The following is a 19,970-nucleotide window of genomic DNA, read 5'->3' as shown; positions in this document are numbered from 1 at the left end:
GGAAAACTGAAATTTCCAACTTCCTGCATTTTCTAGCCCAGAATAGAGAAGCATATCGTTAGCATGCCATAAGAGCCTACCTTATGCCTGTAGACTTAGAAACCTAATGTCAGCAACATCTGAGGGACTGACTCATTTTCAGAGATGTATGAACAGAAGGCAAAGAGGTGTTTGGTGAATCAGATCTTTGCATACCTCAAAAAAAGGCAGTTTGGCGCATATATCTTACAAAAGGGGCCTGAATAGATGAAGCATTGTGCTTCCAGTTTGACAGTAAACCCAGAACAGTCAACATTTGTCGGCTAAGAATACTTTTCCTGGAATTGTATTCACATGTATTCAGTTGACTATTCCAATACTGAGAGTCAGTCTTTGTCTTTTTGTGTTGTAGACTCACTGATAACTTTATTCTGTGAAATTATTTCTTCCCACATCTGTTTCATTACTTTTCTCTTTCATTTAGCTAGAATTATGCCTCGGGTGGTTTTGAGACAAATTTGTAATTTTTCTTTTCTCTTAGATTTACAATGTATACAATGCTAAGAAGGTAATGCTACACAAACGTATACAGTGACTTGAGCCACCAAAATATCCCTAGCTCACCCCCATTACACACATGATAGAAATATCCACAACAATACATTTTTCCTAATTAAAAATGGAAGAAATTTTTATAATTTATTATCATGAGGAAACATTTAGCAGTTGTTTGTGTTGTAAAATCACTTTTCAGTTAAATTTAATTACATTAAAAATTAGCCCACTGTCATCATATGGGCTAATTGTTCAGAAAGCTTTGTTCAGGAAGCTTTAGCCAATGCCATATGAATAGAAAAAGCAATAAGGTAGAGTAGGAGGGGGGAATATCATTATTTACATGTATGTATTACATGAACATTTATTTTAAAGTAGGATTAATCTACTAATAGCAAACATCACAAACACTGAGATTTAACCACATGAATATTTTAAATTTTCCTGTGCTGAAATATATAAATATAAAATCTGAAAAGACATTGGCCACTTTATAGTAGATTGTATTGGCACCTAGTATAATTCAGTAGGAAAAAGCATAAAGAATAACAAAAAATATTTTTAAAAAGGAATAATGTTTTATTAAACCAGTGAGTTTCACCATGAACTAAAGAAGTGAAATACAAAATAATGACACATTTTTGGAGGAAGAAATGCAGAGGGCTTTCAAAATGGGGGAAAAAAATTCATAAACAGTTTTGATAAGAATGTGACTAAAATTGCTGTCTTTGTACCCTAGGATGATAAAACATTATAATGTTCTGAGAACAGTTCAGAAGTATATTTCCAAAACCCTAACCATATGCATGCCCTCTAACTCAACATTTCTCTTTGGTTTGGATTATCCCTGAGGAAATAAATCAGATTGACTACAAAGGTTTATCTTCAGGGAGAGTTTGAGATGGAGGGAAATTATTTATCATAATTTACTTATGATAAAGGAACGTGATATGCAAGCTGACTGTCTATGATTCAGGATTTGGTTCATTTCCGATTATAAAATACAGATTGTGGAGTCCTATGCCTCCATAAAAAATTTTGTTGAAGAATATTTAATGACTTAAAATGTTTATAAAAATGAAAATTTCATGGCTTTCAAATCATATGCGTAGTATGGCTTTATTTTCTTTTTCTTGGTGTTTTTCTGTGAACATATACTAGTATTTTGTCACCAGAAAAGATACATTGATTTATTAATAAGTGCAGCTATGATTTCTTTTAACATCCTTGAAAGAGAAATATATATTTAACTGTTTAGAGAGATCATTGTCTTCTAAATTATTGTTTGAAGAGTTTGAGTCAGTTTCTGTAAAATAACAGAATACTGTTTTGTATTTATACAGATATTCCTGATCAAGTTATAAGAGTTTTCAAAGCAGATCAGCAAAGTTGCTACATTATCATCAGTAAAGACACTACAGCTAAAGAAGTTGTCTGTCAAGCTATTCATGAATTTGGTTTGACTGGTGCATCTGACACATACTCTCTCTGTGAAGTTTCTGTTACTCCTGAGGGTGTTATAAAACAGAGAAGACTTCCAGACCAATTCTCCAAATTAGCTGATAGAATTCAGCTCAATGGAAGGTGAATGTGCTTATTAATGAATGTACTGATTTCTGCATGTGTTTTTGAAGATTCCATGTTAAAAGACATAATGTTAAATAGGAACATCATGTTTTAGGGCCACTGAGTTCTCTCTAAAATTAACATAGTATTTTTCTTTTTTTAGCCTTCTGTTGTCTCCATAATTATGTAAATGGAATCTTAAGAGTGTTAGCACTCGTAAGTGCTACCCAGAAGTGGGAGAAAGGATAAAAATATTTTAGCCCTCCTGCTAAAATAAAGCCTTTGAACCAGTGGTATAGTCCAACTCCTGTTTTTTACAGAGGGAGACGATACATATCTCTATTATATGTATCTGAGTATATATATGTATGTTAATTTATACTATTTGCTTTTTAAATGATCAGTATGTACTTTGGGGAAAAGAAGCCATATTTACCTAATTCTTCTAAGTACTTTTCCTTTTATGATATATTAAAACTCTAAAAGTGTTTTAAATGTGCTCTGAAAATTATTTGATCAACTAGAAGATAGTTTCAGTAGCATTTGTTTTTTAGTGATTTTTTTTCTGGCAATAATACAATCTTTTTAGCAAACCCAGATTCATATGTGGAATGAGATCCTTAGAAACCTTAAAATGACTATCCATCATGGTTGCTGTTAAGAGAGAATAGGTTAACTCTGCTTTTGCTGACTGTATGTAGTGGTTAAGGGCATGGATCCTGGAGCAAGACTGCCCAGATTCAAATCCCTGGTCTGGCTATGTGATCTTGAGCAAGTTATTTAGTACCTCTGTGCCTGAATTTTCTCATCATAAAATGGGATGAAAGTAATAGAACCAACCTCAGAGGAATGTTAAGAGAATTCAGTTAATAAACCTAACATAATTAGATCTAATTTTATTATCTACAGTATGAGTTTCAACTCATTATTTATGGTAATCTCTTAGGCATGTGAATAGTTTAAAGGCAGAAGAAAAATAAATATAGTTCCTTGACAATATAAAATAGATGGACACAAACTCAGGCTTAGATCAAGCTATATATTATTAATAGAAAAGACTGAAGTAAAAACCACTTGTGATACAAAATGTAACCTCTTCTGCAGCAACAGTCTTGTAGAAGATATTTTCTAATTATGAATTCTTTACTTGCCTCTGAGCTTTTAAGTGTCATAAAATTGTTCATCTAAAAAGATGAAAGGCAAATGAAGATCTTTTTTGTGGCTACTGATCAATGCCATTTGCTGGAATGAAGTTTTGGATTTATCAAGGGAGAAATCAGTAATGGAAGTTTCTGTTCTGTATGGGTTTCATTCTTTGCTTTTCTTGAAAATTTCAAGTTAAGAAGAAAGTGAGTACAGCAACACCTTCCAAATAGAACTGTAGACAGTCTTGATTCAGGAGTTTACTCATGCTGTCCATGAACAAGTATTTTGTATAGTACCTATTATGTGTCCTGCATCCTTATAGAGCCCTCATTAAAGCTTTGGTTCTCAAGAGTATACACATGATTGTTCACACAACATGTGAATAATTTCTTAAAATCATTAAGTTTTACAGTATAATCAACGTTACTTTTACACTTTAAATTCATAGATGTTAAATGGTAGAATAAGAGAACAACTTCTTCAAAGTCTTCTCATTTAAAATGTTAATTTTCCATTTTATCTTTAAATGAATATTCTGCTGACATTTCTGACAAAGGTTTTTTTTTACCTCTTTAATTTATATTTATTTATTATTATTATTATTTTTTACTTTACAATATTGTATTGGTTTTGCCATACATCAACATGTATCCACCACAGGTGTACACGTGCTCCCCATCCTGAACCCCCCTCCCACCTCCCTCCCTATACCATCCCTCTGGGTCATCCCAGTGCACCAGCCCCAAGCTTCCTGTATCCTACATCGAACCTGGACTGGTGATTCGTTTCTTATATAATATTATACATGTTTTAATGCCATTCTCCCAAATCATCCCCACCCCTGTCTGTGACAAAAAGTTATTAATAGTATAATGATTTTTTTTTTTTATAGTGATGTTTTGACAACAGTGATAAAGAGGAAAAGTGCTCTTATAAATGTGAAATCACTTATAAAAGCCATTTTTCCTTTTAGGTATTATTTGAAAAATAACATGGAAACAGAAACCCTATGTTCAGATGAAGATGCTCAAGAACTAGTTAAGGAAAGCCAGCTGTCCATGCTACAACTAAGTACTATTGAGGTGGCCACTCAGCTGTCAATGAGGGACTTTGATTTATTTCGTAATATTGAGCCTACTGAATATATTGATGACCTTTTTAAGTTAGAGTCCAAAACAGGAAATACTCACTTGAAAGAATTTGAAGACATTGTAAACCAAGAGACATTCTGGGTTGCATCAGAGATTTTAACTGAATCAAATCAGCTCAAACGAATGAAGATTATTAAACATTTTATTAAAATTGCACTTCATTGTCGAGAATGTAAGAACTTCAATTCCATGTTTGCAATAATAAGGTAAGTTTGTACAAATATTTCTGTATGATTTTGTCATGATACTGAACTTGAAGCTGGTTTTCTTCTTAGGTATTAAATGAGCAGGAGAAGAAAAGTTCAATGAATATATTTTTATATAAATGTTGTTAGATTGAACATATTTTCCATTTTGGTGATACTGTTTTTTTCTCTTTTTGTTTCTTCCATCTTTCAGTCACTTAAACATTTTTTTGTTAAGTAGAGGTGGTTCCCTGCCCAGTTTTCTTCATTTCTCCCCCATGAGGGATTATACCTTCTTGGATATATGCCTGATACCTGGTCTTTATCATCAGACTTCTGTACTGTGCATCAGGCAGTACCTGATTCACTGTGATTTGACATTGAAAAATCAATGCACTACAAATTGGTGATATTAATGCAGTAATTTAAAACTGCTATTTTGAAGTGACCACAGCAGCAACAAATAATGCAACCATTTGGTGACCTCTTCCTGTTTCTCACAGACTATATGAGGTATCATTGAATGTGTTGCCACTCAGACAAGCTGGGACATTAGAATTGTGAAAATCCTTCAAAGTTTATAAACCCAGGAAGTGTTGGTGGTTACATGAGCTTCTGGGAACCTTCCTCCTTCTCTTCACTTATGAGAATCTCGGTGTACGTACTTTATTTTCAGACCCTCATCCAGCACAATGCTGATCACAGAAGGATTCCTCCTAAAACAAGTCTAATTTTAAAGGTGGAGGGTAGTAGTAATGTGGTCCTTTTAAAGGTCATGTACTTGTATATGGTAGCATAATAACTACCGTAACTAATTCCATCTGTGCACACTCTCCCAAAAATTAATTATGATTTCTTTCTAGTACTCACAAGAGATAAAATTAAAATCTTTATAGCAACTTCTAAATCATAAATCTGTCATAGTAATAGCAAACTCCTTTATGAAATTTAACCATTGGATGCAATAGAACTAGACATTGTGGAAGAAGTGTTGAATAGAGATTAACAGAGTGGCCTTTAGAATCAGGCGCATCTGTATTTGAATCTTACCTCTTCCTTGTGGTAGCAAGAGAAAACTGAAGACCAGTTTCTCATTTGTGGAATTCAGGACTTACACCAACTACCTCACAGTTTTTAACAGCTGAGTCTAAAACAAGGGAACACAGATGCCATTGATAGACAATTAGAAGGCTAGAAATTGAAACTGTTTGTATAGGAAACATGGAGTAAAGAATCTGAGCGTTACCAGCTCAGTTTTGGAGTACTCCATTAAAAAAACAAACAACCCCCGCCCCTCAAAAAACCTGATTGACTCCAGAAGAGATCTCTGTGTAGAGTGTCCAAAGAATATGGTAAAAAAACATATCTTAGAGGCCATCCTCAAGGTGAGGGTAAAGAAGCAAATCCAACCAAAGAACTAGAGTACTAATACAAGAGATAGTAGACAGCATAGTTATGATAGTGTCGTTAAAATCAAGGAAGTAGAATGAGAGAGAACGGTGGAGAGCAGCCCCAAGATGGGTACAAAAAAGGTCAGACATTTGGTTAGGAAGCTTTGTTTTGGTTAGGTTGGTTTTGTTATGAAGAACATTTTATTTACATTTTTGACAGTTCATGTAACGTTGATACTGCTAAGTCGCTTCAGTCATGTCCGACTCTATGCGACCCCACAGACGGCAGCCCACCAGGCTCCCCCGTCCTTGGGATTCTCCAGGCAAGAACACTGGAGTGGGTTGCCATTTCCTTCTCCAATGCATGAAAGTGAAAAGTGAAAGGGAAGTCGCTCAGATCGCAAAGTCGCTTGGTGATCCCATGGACTGCAGCCTACCAGGCTCCTCCATCCATGGGATTTTCCAGGCAAGAGTACTGGAGTGGGGTGCCAACGTTAATTGCTTAGTATTCCTACATTTTATATCACAATGCATTACAAAATATAAAGGACATATTAACTTTACAGCTGAGATGAAATGGGTGAATCAGTCACCTATGACTGGAATTTATAGCATATTTTATTTATTTGAGTTCTCGTTTTCCTAAGTCTAGCCAAAGAATTGTCAGTTTTATTATTTCTGATAACTTTCTTAGTTTCATTGATATTTTCTATTGTTTTTTTCTGGTCTCTTCTTTATTTCTACTTGGATTTTTGTTATTTTTCAAATGGGCTGTTTCTCCTTTTTCTCGTTACATATGTTAAGTAATTTATTTGAGAAATTTGTCATTATCAGTTTAGGTCCTGGAACTGCTCTTGAAGTATCCCCCAAATTTTGGTATGTTGTATATCCATTTTCCTTTATTTAGAAGTACTTTTTAATTTCCCCTTTGATTTCTCTGACCCATTGTTTGTTCAAGGGAGTGCTGTTTAATTTCCATATATTTGTAGATGTTTTATTTTTCCTCTTGCTGTTAATAACTAGTTTCACAAATTGTGGTCAGAAAAGATAGCTGGTATGATTTCAGTCTTCTTAAATTTGCTGAGACTTGTTTTTGGCTTACATGACCTAACCTGAAAGATGTTCTGTGTATGCTCGAGAAGAATGTGTGTTCTGCTGGTATTGAATGGAATACCCTTTATGTATCTGTTGTTTAGTCACTCAGTCGTGTCCAGCTGTTTGTGACCCCATGGACTGCAGCACGCCAGGCTTTCCTGTCCTTGACTATCTCCCGGAGTTTGCTCAAACTCATGGCCATTGAGTCAGTGATGCCACCCAGTCATCTCCTCCTCTGTCGAGCTCTTGGCCTCTTGCCTTCAGTCTTCGCAGCGGGCTTCCCCTGGCTGCAGCCTGCGGGGGCTGCACTTTGTTGCCGTGTGTAGGCTTCTCATTGTGCTGGTTGCTCTTGTTCCGGAGCATAGGCTCTGGGCACGGAGGCGTCAGAGTTGCAGCACACAGGCTCGGTAGTTGGAGCCCATGGGCCTAGGGCGAGCAGATTTAAGTGGCTGAGGCTCACCACTCTGGAGCGTGGTGGGCTCAGTAGTTGTGGCGCTGAGGCCCAGCCACTGTGCAGCATGTGGAATCCTCTCAGACCAGGCATCAAATCCAAGTCCCCGCCATTGGCAGGTGGATTCTTACCCACTGCACTACTGGGGGGGTCTTAGAGTAACTATTGATATGTAAGCACTTACTCCTGCCATCTTATTGTTTCCTGGATGTTCTGTAAGTCCCTTCTTTCTTTTTTACTCTTATTTTTTACTCTGTTGCTTTGTTCCTTTGTGAATTGATACTTTTCCTGGTAGTATGCTCTGATTTTCTTTTCTTCACCTTTTGTGAATCCACTATGGGTTTTTGCTTTGTGGTTAGTTACCATGACACTTACATGAAACCTCTTAGAGATGTAACAGTCTATTTGACACTGATAAAATTCCAGTCACATACAACTCTCAGTTCAGTTCAGTTCAGTTCAGTCGTTCAGTCGTGTTCAACTCTTTGCGACCCCATGAATCGCAGCACGCCAGGCCTCCCTGTCCATCACCAACTCCTGGAGTTCACCCAGACTCACGTCCATCGAGTCAGTGATGCCATCCAGCCATCTCATCCTCTGTCGTCCCCTTCTCCTCCTGCCCCCCCAAACCCTCCCAGCATCAGAGCCTTTTCCGTTGAGTCAACTCTTCGCATGAGGTGGCCAAAGTACTGGAGTTTCAGCTTTAGCATCATTCCTTCCAAAGAAATCCCAGGGCTGATCTCCTTCAGAATGGACTGGTTGGATCTCCTTGCAGTCCAAGGGACTCTCAAGAGTCTGCCCCCTCTTTTATGTTTTCAGTGTCACAATTTGCCTTTTTATGTAGTGTATTCACTCGCAAATTGTAATAGCAAGTGTTTTTTATATTCTCGTCATTTAACCTTTATTCTCTAGTTTAGTGGTTAATATACCATCATATTTCATTGTTGAGAGTATTTTTTAGCTTAACTCTATACTTAATGTTCATCAGAGCGTTGTATATTTTCATATGTTTTAACATTATTTGTGTCATTTCATTTTAAGAACTTCTTTTAGCATTTCTTATAAGGCAGATCTAGTAATTATGAACTTCTCAGCTCTTGATTTCCAGGGAAAGTCTACTTCTCTAGGATAACTTTGCCAGATAGAGTACTCTTGACTGGTAATTTTTTCCTTTCTGCACTTTGAATGTATTAGTCCACTCTCTCCTGCTTGTAAGTTTTCTGCTGAAAAGTTTACTGATAGTCTAATGGGAGTTCCCTTGTAAGTTACAATCTTCTTTTCTCTTGCTGCCTGTAGAATTCTTTCTTTCATGTTGACAGTTTTGTTATAATGTGTCTTGGAGAAAGTTGTCTTGGATTGAAATAATGGGGTAATCTGTTAGGTTCATGAACTTGGATGTCGAGGCCTCTTCCCAGGTTTGGAGATTTCTCAGCTGTACCTCTTTAGTGGTCTTCTTTCTCTTCCCTTCTCCCTCTGGAACCCCAAGGGTTTGTATCTTGGCTGTTTTGAGTTTTCTTCCATAATGGTTTCCCAGCTTTCTTCATTCTTTTTCTTTTTTCTCTTCATTGGCTTTCTTCATTTTTTTTCTTTTTTCATGCTTTTTTCTCCTCACTCTGAGTTATTTCAAAGTTCCTATCATTTATCTCAGTGATTTTTCCTTCTCTTTGGTCTACTTGATGTTGCTATTCTCTATTGCAATTTTTTTCATTTCATTCACTGAATTCTTCCATTCCAGAATACTCTTTTGGTTCTTTCTTTTGATGTCTGTATTTTGATTATATATTGTTTTTCTGATTTCATTGACCCATCTTTCTGTTTTCTTATAGCTGATTGAGTTTTCTTAAAACACCTATTTTGAATTCTTTATTAGGTAAATTATGGATTGCTGTGCCTTTGATTACTGGAAGATTATTGTGAACTTTTCGTGATGTCATGTTTCCTTGTTTTTTCATGCTTCAGGGAGTTTTGCCTTGCTTTTTCTGCATTTGAAATTGCTTTCATCTTCTCTAATTTTTATGAATTGCCTTCAGGAGGAAAAAATCCTTTTGTCATTCCTAATACAGATTCTGAGACTTTCTCTCTAGCATTGTGTGGGTACACCTGCTCCAGGCTTCTTGTTCCCTCTTGGGCAGAATGCTGAAGCTTGTATGTTTTCTCTGTATCCTAGGATGTACCATGTCACATGCTGATATGTCTCTTTTATTTTCCTAAAGGTAGTGCTACAGTTCAGATTTGTGGTTTCTTCTTCACCCACAGACTCCAGCCTGTTTTCTGTATGTTTTTCCTCTCTTCCAGAGGTTTCTTTTGGGACCTTTCACAGGAAGCCAGTAGCAGAGGGGTGGAAGGTGTGGGTTTGAGCACAGTGAGCTGCAGGTACTCTTGGGTACATCAGGAGGATTTACAATTGAGGTTTTCCTGTGTCTCCTGGGGAGCTTCCCTGGTGGCTTAGATGGTGAAGAATCTGCCTGAAATAGGAGACCTGGGTTCGATTCCTGGGTTGGGAAGATTCCCCAGAGAAGGGAATGGCAACCCACACCAGTACTATTGCCTGGAGAATCCCAGGGACAGAGGAGCCTGGTTGCCTACAGTCCTTGGGGTCGCAAAGAGTCAGACACAACTGAGCAGCTAACACTCACTTTCTATGTCTTCTGGATGGGCTTCCTGTTGGAATCCAGAGGCGTTAGCAGGCACCTCATTCCTTTAATATCCTTTTGGAATCTTACATGCTACTCTTCTGATCTGTTCCCTCCCTCCCACTCATAGAGATCCCACTTTAGTGCTCTGGATGCTGGAAGAGAGAATAAGTGTCTTTAGCAACACCTCACATGGTTTGAACAGCCAGGCATTCCCAACTTGCTCTCCCTTTTCCCTGTTGGAGAGATCAAGAGCCATCTAGTTTAGGCTTGAGTTATGCTTCCTTGCCTTTTGGCTTGCCTTTCACGAAAAGCAAAGGAGAAAAGGAATGATATACCCATCTGAATGCAGAGTTGCAAAGAGAAGCAAAGAGAGATAAGAAAGCCTTCCTAAGTGAACAATGCAAAGAAATAAAGGAAAATAATAGAATGGGAAAGACTAGAGATCTCTTCAAGAAAATTAGAGATATCAAGGGTACATTTCATGCTAAGATGGCACAATAAAGGACAGAAATGGATATAACAGAAGCAGAAGCTATTAAGAAGAGGTGGCAGGAACACGCAGAAGAACTATATTTAAAAGATCTAATGACCCAGATAACCACAATGGTGGGAATCACTAACCTAGAGCCAGACATCTTGGAGTGCAAAGTTAAGTGGGCCTTAGGAAGCATCACTATGAACAAAGCTAGTGGAGGTGATGGAATTCCAGCTGAACTACTTCAGATCCTAAAAGATGCTGGTATTAAAGTGCTGCACTCAATATGCCAGCAAATTTCGAAAACTCAGCAGTATCCACAGGACTGGAAAAGGTCAGTTTTCATTCCAGTTCCAAAGAAGGGCAATGCCAAAGAATGTTCAAACTACCACACAGTTGTACTTATTTCACATTCTAGCAAGTAATGCTCAAAATCCTCCAAGCTGGGCTTCAACAGTACGTGAACTGAGAACTTTCAGATATTCAAGCTGGGTTTAGAAAAGGCAGAGGAACCAGAGGTCAGATTGCCAACCTCCATTGGATCATAGAAAAAGGAAGAGAATTCCAGAAAAGCATCTACTTCTGCTTCCTTGACTACACGAAAGCCTTTGACTGCGTGGATCACAACATACCAGAAAATTCTTAGAGATGGGAATACCAGACCACCTTACCTGCCTCCTGCAAAACCTGTGTGCAGGTTAAGAAGCAAGAGTTAGAACCAGACATGAAACAAAGGACTGGTTCCAAATTGGGAAAGGAACATGTCAAGGCTGTGTATTGTCACCCTGCTTATTTAACTTATATGCAAAATATATCACGTGAAATGCCTGGCTGGATGAAGCACAAGCTGGAATCAAGGTTGCTGGGAGAAAGATCAACAGCCTCATATATGCAGATGACATCACCCTTATGTCAGAAAGTGAAGAGGAACAAAAGAGCCTGTTGATGAAGGTGAAAGAGGAGAGTGAAAAAGCTGGCTTTAAAACTCAACATGCAAAAAACTAAGATTATGGCATCCGGTTCCATTAAATTCATGGCAAATAGAAGAGGAAAAGTGGAATCAGTGACAGACTTTATTTTCTTGGGCTCCAAAATCACTGCAGATGGTGACTGCAGCCATGAAATTAAAAGATGCTTGCTCCTTGGAAGAGTAGCTATGACACACCTAGACAACGTATTAGAAAGCAGAGACATTACTTTGCTGACAAAGGCCCGTATAGTCAAAGCTGTGGTTTTTGCAGTGGTCATGTACAGTTGTGAGATTTGGACCATAAAAAAGGCTGAGTGCCAAAGAATTGATGCTTTTGGACTGTGGTGTTGGAGAAGACTCTTGAGACTCCCTTGGACTGCAAGATCAAATCAGTAAATCCTAAAGGAAAATCATCCTGAATATTCACTGGAGGGACTGATGCTGAAGCTCCAATAGTTTGGCCACCTGATGAGAAGAGCCAGCTCATTAGAAAAGACCCTGATGCTGGGAAAGACCAAAGGCAAGAGGAGAAGAGGCCGACAGAGGATGAGATGGTTGGATTGCATCACCAACTCTATGGACATGAGCAAGCTCCGGGAGGTGGTGAAAGACAGGGAAGCCTGGCGTGCTGCAGTCATGGGGTCGCAAAGAATCAGACATGACTGAGCAACTGAACAACAACAACAATAATGCTTCCTTGGGGGAGGAGTGATGCCAACAAAGTCAAGCTGTTCCTATCCCATTTCACTCACACTCTTCTGTTCTCGTCTACTTCAGCGGAGCACTCGAACTTCTCCTTTGGAAACCTGGACTTCACAAAGTTCCTCTTCTCTGAAGGTGACCACCGAAGTCAGTGTTCTGCATATGTTCTCAGTCCATAGCTGAAAGGGGCCAGAACCATTTCATAGTCTCCTCTAGATTCCCCACTCCAAATCTTCCTGCCTGTTACCCAGTACGCTGGTGGGTAAGACTCCTCTCTGGTCCCTTGGTCCATGTTTCTGGGTCCCACTGTTCATGGATAGGGGCTGAGTTTTTGTTGTTGGGATAGGGATGTCTTATGACACTATAATGTTGACATCACTCTCTCTCCTTATCTCCTGATTGAATTTTGTTTTCTAATCATTTCTTAAAAATGCTTTTGGAAATGATATATCCTAAGCATATTCAAAATATTTTTCTGTTGCTTTTGAACTTCGCTATCACTTTATCTGGCTTTAAAGTTCTTTTCTAACATGTTATTTCTTGGGAACCTCATAGATAATTGCTCTACAGCTAGTGTTCCATGTAGTTGTACAGGTTTCAGAGCTTGCTTCCCCTTTTATTTTCTTGTCTCTGAAGTCATTTACCTTACGTGGGTGTTTCTACATCTCATTTAGTTCTGTGTCAGGTTCTCTGAAACTGTGGTACCTATTCTATAGATTAAGTTCTTTTGTTCCTGGATAGTTTTCTCAAATTGTACTTTTGAAGATTTTTTTCAGTTCCATTATTTTTGTTTCCTGCTTCAAGGATACCAATTATATAAATTTTAGATAGCCTTTGTCTTCCATATCCATTATTTTTTCTCTGAAAAGAAAGTGAAAGTGTGAGTCAGTCGTGTCTGACTCTTTTCAACCCCATGGACTGTACCCTGCCAGCTCCTCTGTCCATGGGATTCTGCAGGCAAGAATACTGGAGTGGGTTGCTGTTTCCCTCTCCAGGGGAGCTTCATGACCCAGGGATCATACCCAAATCTGCTGCATTGCAGGCAGAGTCTTTACCATCTGAGCCACCAGCGAAGCCCATTTTCTCTGTCGTTCTCCTCAACTCTGACCATTTCCATTGATTGCTTTTGTCAGTCCTTTTAAGATATTTGCTCAAGATCTTAGCTGTCTTTTTCTTTATGTAGGTTCCAGCATTGCTTTCATTTTTCTGATAGTTGTGGTTTTTCTTCCAATTTTTCCTAAACTTGTTAATTTTTTAAATCAATATATATATTTTCCTAAACTCTTATATCACTTCATTGCTCTTTGTTTACTTTATTAATTCATTTGAATCATGGATACTAGGGTCATTAGTCAGTCCCAGTTTTTATTGTCGGAACATCTTCCTTCTTTATGGTCTGTGTTTTTCCTCATAGCAGCATGTTATGGCTCCTTTATTCATTCCTTATTTTAGAAGGACATGAGTTTTCCTATACCATCTTATCTGCAGGAGATTCATACGGGAGAGGAGCCAGGGAAGTGTTCCAGGCTAGCAGAAATAGAGCTTGTATGTGAATTTTTTTTACCCTTAACTTCTCTCCAGCAAATGGAGATATACAGTTTTCTGGGTGCTTACAACTCAGTTTCTCTCTGCTGTCTTGTGTCACTATTAAACTGCTTCTAGCCAAGATGTTATATCACTGCACACACTGTTTTAAATCTTACTTTCCCTGACATTCCCTGGTGAAGAACAAGAGTCCAGCCCCTTCCTAATTCTATCAGTCTATGGACCCTGCTTTGTTGTTCCAAATAGGGGATTGCTGGTTTTGCCTTTGGAGTAAGTTACCTGCTTTGGAGCGCTATGGTTTACAGCTTTCATTGAAATCTTCCGCTGCAGGCCTCCTTTTTCAGCATTTTGCATACTTAGATTTGACTTGACTATTTTTTGATAGCCATTCTGTTTAGGAGTTACAGATATCTCTTAAGTTTTGGTGGAAATGAAATCTGCATTTCTCTTATTCATCCTTATAGTTTTTGAGATGATTTCTGAGAAACAGAGGAAACAAAGATTTCCTAATTCCACAGTTTAAAATCATAAGTCAAGAGAACATTTTAAATTCTGTGGTAGAGGTAAAAGTCAGGTAGCCGAGAACAAAAGAGGAGACATTGAGTATATAGACACTTGACAGACAACAGGATTAGAACCTATGGAAGTATTGAAATCAGGGACATGAATGGCCAAAATCTCAAAGAAAGAAGGTTTTCAGTCTCAGAACTTGCCTCACTTATATTTATATAGCACTTGTTATCACTTATACCACTTTCAAATAAATAATGTCTCCATAAAATTATTTCTAAGTAAAACATACAAAAACATTGTGATGCTTGAAGTTTATTTTTAAGTTAAATGTATGTTTAATGGATTTACTGTATTTGTCATTTACATGCACCCTTAAAAAAAAGCTATATACAACCATTGGCACATAATGTAGTTCCTTTGAAGCAAGTTTTTCTTGTTTTACAAGATCAAGGAGTCCCTTTTATTTATTATTTTTTTTATGGTTCTACTGTTTATATAAGATGTATCTGCTTATTTTAGCTTCATTCAAAAAAATTGGTTTATACACTTAACCTGACCTGCGTCCTACCTCTCTTGCAAGCCTCTTTTTAATGTTTTTATTCTCATCTTTGGCAGTGGTTTGAACTTGGCATCTGTAGCACGACTCAGAGGTACTTGGGAAAAGTTACCAAGCAAGTATGATAAACACTTCCAAGATCTGCAAGACCTTTTTGATCCATCCAGAAACATGGCAAAATACAGAAATATTCTTAGTAGTCAAAGCATGCAGCCTCCAATTATTCCACTCTTTCCTGTTGTCAAGAAAGATATGACATTTCTACATGAAGGTATTTTAAAGTTACTTGAAAATTAGCATGCTTAACTTCAGCTAATTCTACAGAATTATAATGTATTTAATATATTTTTCAGTCTATTGATTATAAGTCACTAAAAGCTTTACCCAATTAAATGTAGTAAATCTTAGGAAAAACCCACATTATTGATAAGAACAGATGTTGGTGTTTACCCAATGCAATTCACACACAACCAAGATCAGACTCCCAACTTCTTTTTTTAGTTACTGAACACAAACAGAAAAGTACCGCAAACAAGTGAACAACTTAATGGATTATGACAAAGCAAACACCCAGGCAACCAACACCCAGTCAAGAAAAAACATTGCCTCCCTCCCAGCAGCCCCACTTGTGCCCCTTTCCAGTTACCACCTTCATCTTCCCTAAAGATACTTGTGTTGACTTCTAATACGATGGTTTTACCTGTTCTCGAGCTTTATGTATCCACAGAGTATATTTGTTTTTTTAGTTTTTGGTTTGGCTTCTGGATTATTTTGGTGAACATTAGACTTGTGTGATGAGATTCTTGCATGTTTTTGAGTGTAATTGTAATTCATTATTCAAAACTATTTTGACATTGCATTACATAAATGCGATATAGTGGATTCATTCAATCTGTTGATGAGCATTTGATAGTTTCCACTGTTTACTCAATACAAATAATGCTGCTGTGAATATCCTTTCACATATCTCATAGTACACATGCATTTTTGTTTGATATAATTCACAGTGAAATTTATAAATATTCATACAGTCAACTTGGGGAGACAGTTTGGTGTTAATCTACTGAAGTGGAACACTGGCAGTGACATGAGCATTCTTATTGTTCCTCGCTGTCTCCAGTACCTGGTCAATTCATTCTTTTTATTTCTACCCATTTCAGTAGGTGTGTAATTATATCTTGATGTAATTTAATGTTCATTTCTCTGATTACTAATGTGTCTGGACACCCTTCTGTATATTTATTTGTCCTCTTTTATCCATTCAGTTTGATTTCTTGCCTATATTTCATAACGTTCTCTTTCTGTAATACACCTTTTAAGGATTTTGTGTAAGTCCTATATGTATATATATATAGTATGACTGCCTTTGGCTCTTTTAAGATTATCTTCTGATGAACAACACGTTTTGAGTTTTAAAAACCTAATTTATTAGTCTTTTGCCATGTAGTCTCAGTTCAGTCACTCAATTTTGTCTGACTCTTTGACCCCATGGACTGCAGCATGCCAGGCTTCCCTGTCCATCACCAAACCCTGGAGCTTGCTCAAACTCATGTCCATTGAGTCAGCCGTGTAGTTTATACTCCTCTTAATTGTTTTTTTGTGAGTGGTATTTGTCCTCCATTAACTTGCTGACTACACACTATTTTGCTAATTTTCTAGTGTTACCCTATACATTACAACATTGATACTTGCCGATACTACTTTGAGTAGTATCCATTAGTACTTTTCTGTGTGTCAGGCAGTGCAAGAACTCAGACCATTCAAATACCCATTCTCTCACCTCTCGATTTATATACAGTTGTTGCCATGCTTTTAAATCCCACTTGGTACTAATATTGTTTAGTAAAGTCGATATTTATTTAGTGTGATGATATTGTTACTGTTTTTTCCCCTTCCTGAATTTCAAAGTTTGCCTATGGTTGAGGATTTTTCTCCTTGTAAGAACACTGATTATTATTTTCTTATGTGCAAGTCTATTGGTGATAAAATCTTAGTTTTTGTTTATCTGAAAAAATGTCTTTAATTAATATTCATTCTTAAGGCACAATTTTGATTGGCAGTTATCTTTCAACATTTTAAGGTAACAGAAATATCTCCTGACTTCCACTGTTATTTTTAGAAGTCAACTGTCAGTCTTATTTGTTGTTCCTTTGACAATAATCTACCCTCCTTTAATAGCTGCTTTAAAATATTCTCTTCTCTCTATCTCTGTTTTTCTCTAGCTTTGCTATTATACGACTTTGATTTTGTCTCACCTGGATATTTTTATTTATTCTGGAATTTTCTTCTAGCCTAATATCCAATTTTAAAATTATTTCTTCAACTATGTCTGACTTACTGTTAAATTCAACAGCATATTCCTTATTTCAGTTATTGGGCTTTCCCCCCAGATTTACAATTTAAATTCATTTCTTCATGTTTTCTACCAGAGTTCTCAGAGTTGTTTTTTATAACCTTGCACATATTCACCAGTTACTTTAATGTCTGTCTCTGCTGCTGCTGCTGCTAAGTCGCTTCAGTCGTGTCCGACTGTGCGACCCCGTAGACGGCAGCCCACCAGGCTCCCCCGTCCCTGGGATTCTCCAGGCAAGAACACTGGAGTGGGTTGCCGTTTCCTTCTCCAATGCATGGAAGTGAATAGTGAAAGTGAAGTCACTCAATCATGTCTGACTCTGTGCGACCCCATAGACAGCAGCCCACCAGGCTCCTCCGTCCATGGGATTTTCCAGGCAAGAGTACTGGAGTGGGGTGCCATTGCCTTCTCCGTGTCTGTCTCTAGTAACTCCATAATCTAGGTGTTATTTTTTTTTAATGAGTCTTTCTGTTGTCTTTTTTTTCCCCTTGCATTTCAGTCATATTAAATTTTCACCAAATGTACCTGGTTATTTTTGGCCAGGTGGATGTTGTATATAAAAAAATTACAGAAATAATCTAGAATTTTGGACAATATTCTGTTTCTCCAGATAGAATTAAAACTTGATTCTGCCAGGCAGCTAGGAGTGCTAGCAATCCAAAAATCACTTTAAACCATTTCACATTTTGAGATAATGTAACACTGAACTTTTATCCAGTCTACGTTTTGTTGGGTGGGTGGGTGGGTAGGTGGGTGTGGGTGTGTGTGTATGTGGGTGTGTGTGTGTCTTAAAGATCCCAACCCGAAGAATTGAAGATTTATCTAGACTTAAGTTGTTCTCTAACTTCAAAAGTCAGGGTGGCACTGCTCAGTTTTTCAGCTCATGGTCACCTTTTCTGAAATCAGCAGAGGCCTGTAGGTGGAGCACTGGAAATGCTAAATTTGCCACACATCTTCATTATTTCTTCAGATCCTCACTGCCTTGACAGTTTTTTTAATGACTCAACGTATTTCTTCTATTTTTGTTGAACTTTTCGAACTGTTCTCGGTGTGTTGTACCAATTAACTAATTATACTGCCCCTAATTTCATTATTACTTCTTTTTCTTAAGAAAATATTACTAGAGACTTCAAATATATTTTCTTACATGTTCCCTCAAAACATGTTTATATGACTTGAAAGTATTTTGCATTGTCATTTTGTTTCCAACTCATTTTGAGACCCAGAACAGTTTATATGTCCAGTAGATAGGTACCATTTACTACAAAGAGGGAGCCCACGTGTGTTCAGACCCATGTGGTTTTCCATCTTGGCTTCAGGGACTTGGTGTTCCACAGAGATACCTTGGGGCCCACCATGGGAAATAAATAGGGTCACACCAAGTGTTAAAGACAGGTGTGGAAAAAAGACAGTTAGATTACCCTTTGAACATATGATTTTTTGCCTTGTGGTTTGAACTGCGTAAGCCCACATCTGGGCTAAGTCTGGTGTCATTCCTGTTCTTGTCAAAGAAAAATAGACCATTTTGAAAGTTGTATGAATTTTTTTCTCAGAGAACTACTTAATAAAACAAACAAAAATTATGTAACTTATGAACAATCAAATTTGTATTTAATGATTAAAGTGATGATTGTAAATTCAAATTCTGGGGAAGGGCATGTATATGGTAGACTTGAAGATGTCTGTCCCTATGAGCCATCCGTCTCTTAATTTTAACTAGTTATTACCACTTGGAAAACAGACGTGCTATTATTTAATCCCCCACATACCATCCGCTCTCTTTTTCTTCCACATAAGGCAGAAATTCTTATTTTCATGGGATGTCTTCCACTTTTTAAGTGTCCACAACTGATTTTACAATTTTTTAAATCATTGTAAACCGTAGCAACCATACTGGACTAGGTAAGCCCAAAGGTCACTCTTGATGACCCCTGGTGGAAACCTAAGTTTTCAAGTGGTTACTAACTTTGCTGCCAAAAAACTAGATGCAGGTACCTGCCTGAGTGAGCCGAGCGTCTGGAGAGCTAGCACTGAGGGCTGCACTTTACTAGGTGTGCCTGCAGTGCAGTGAAGAGGTGGCTTTTAGAAGCTATGCACAGTTTATCACTTTCCAATGTTCGTAATCATTATTCCCGTGGAGTATAATTCCTCCCATTAGGTCATTCCTTGGGAGCAGGATTAAACCATATATGGGTTTATCAATTCTTAAAACCAAAAAGTGGCAGTTTGATAAAGGTTCTGATTTGTGCCTCCAGGAATAATGACTTGACTTCTGCTACCTTTGTATAGATATTTTAATTGGGGGAGTTAAAAAAATTACTTTTATCCTATAGGAAATGATTCCAAAGTTGATGGTTTGGTAAATTTCGAGAAACTCAGAATGATTGCCAAGGAAATTCGTCAGGTTGTTCGAATGACTTCTGCTAACATGGATCCAGCTATGATGTTCCGACAGAGGTATGGCATTGAAGTGTGTAAGTGTTACAGAGTGGCATTGAAAGTGATCTTTTTCACTTATTGACCATCTGCCTTTTATTGTGCGCTGTATTAAGTGCTTTATAGATGTCAATCTCAAATAATAGTGTATTATAAAAACCTTTAAAGGTTGGTAGTATTGGCCTGCCCTTTACATACAAAGAAACTGAAACTCGGAGCAGTTAGATAATGTGTCCAGGATGACATAAATTGCTGAGATTTGAAC

The 19,970-nt window shown here is 37.5% G+C and overlaps 1 protein-coding gene across 8 annotated transcripts in view; it reads left to right on the top strand.

The window, feature by feature from the left end:
- Positions 1-19,970, top strand: part of RAPGEF6 (Rap guanine nucleotide exchange factor 6) — a 227,900-nt gene that overhangs the window by 183,797 nt on the left and 24,133 nt on the right. For all 8 annotated transcript variants that reach the window (XM_027547054.1, XM_027547055.1, XM_027547058.1 and 5 more), the window contains 4 exons: positions 1,878-2,118; positions 4,220-4,603; positions 14,976-15,187; positions 19,603-19,726. In XM_027547054.1, the coding sequence (XP_027402855.1) occupies positions 1,878-2,118; positions 4,220-4,603; positions 14,976-15,187; positions 19,603-19,726 (961 nt within the window). The remainder of the gene's footprint in view (positions 1-1,877; positions 2,119-4,219; positions 4,604-14,975; positions 15,188-19,602; positions 19,727-19,970) is intronic.

This window comes from Bos indicus x Bos taurus, chromosome 7 (genome assembly GCF_003369695.1).
Source record: "Bos indicus x Bos taurus breed Angus x Brahman F1 hybrid chromosome 7, Bos_hybrid_MaternalHap_v2.0, whole genome shotgun sequence".
Lineage (NCBI taxonomy): Eukaryota > Metazoa > Chordata > Mammalia > Artiodactyla > Bovidae > Bos > Bos indicus x Bos taurus.
The sequence above is the reverse complement of the archived record's forward strand: the minus strand, read 5'-3'. Positions and strand labels throughout refer to the sequence as shown.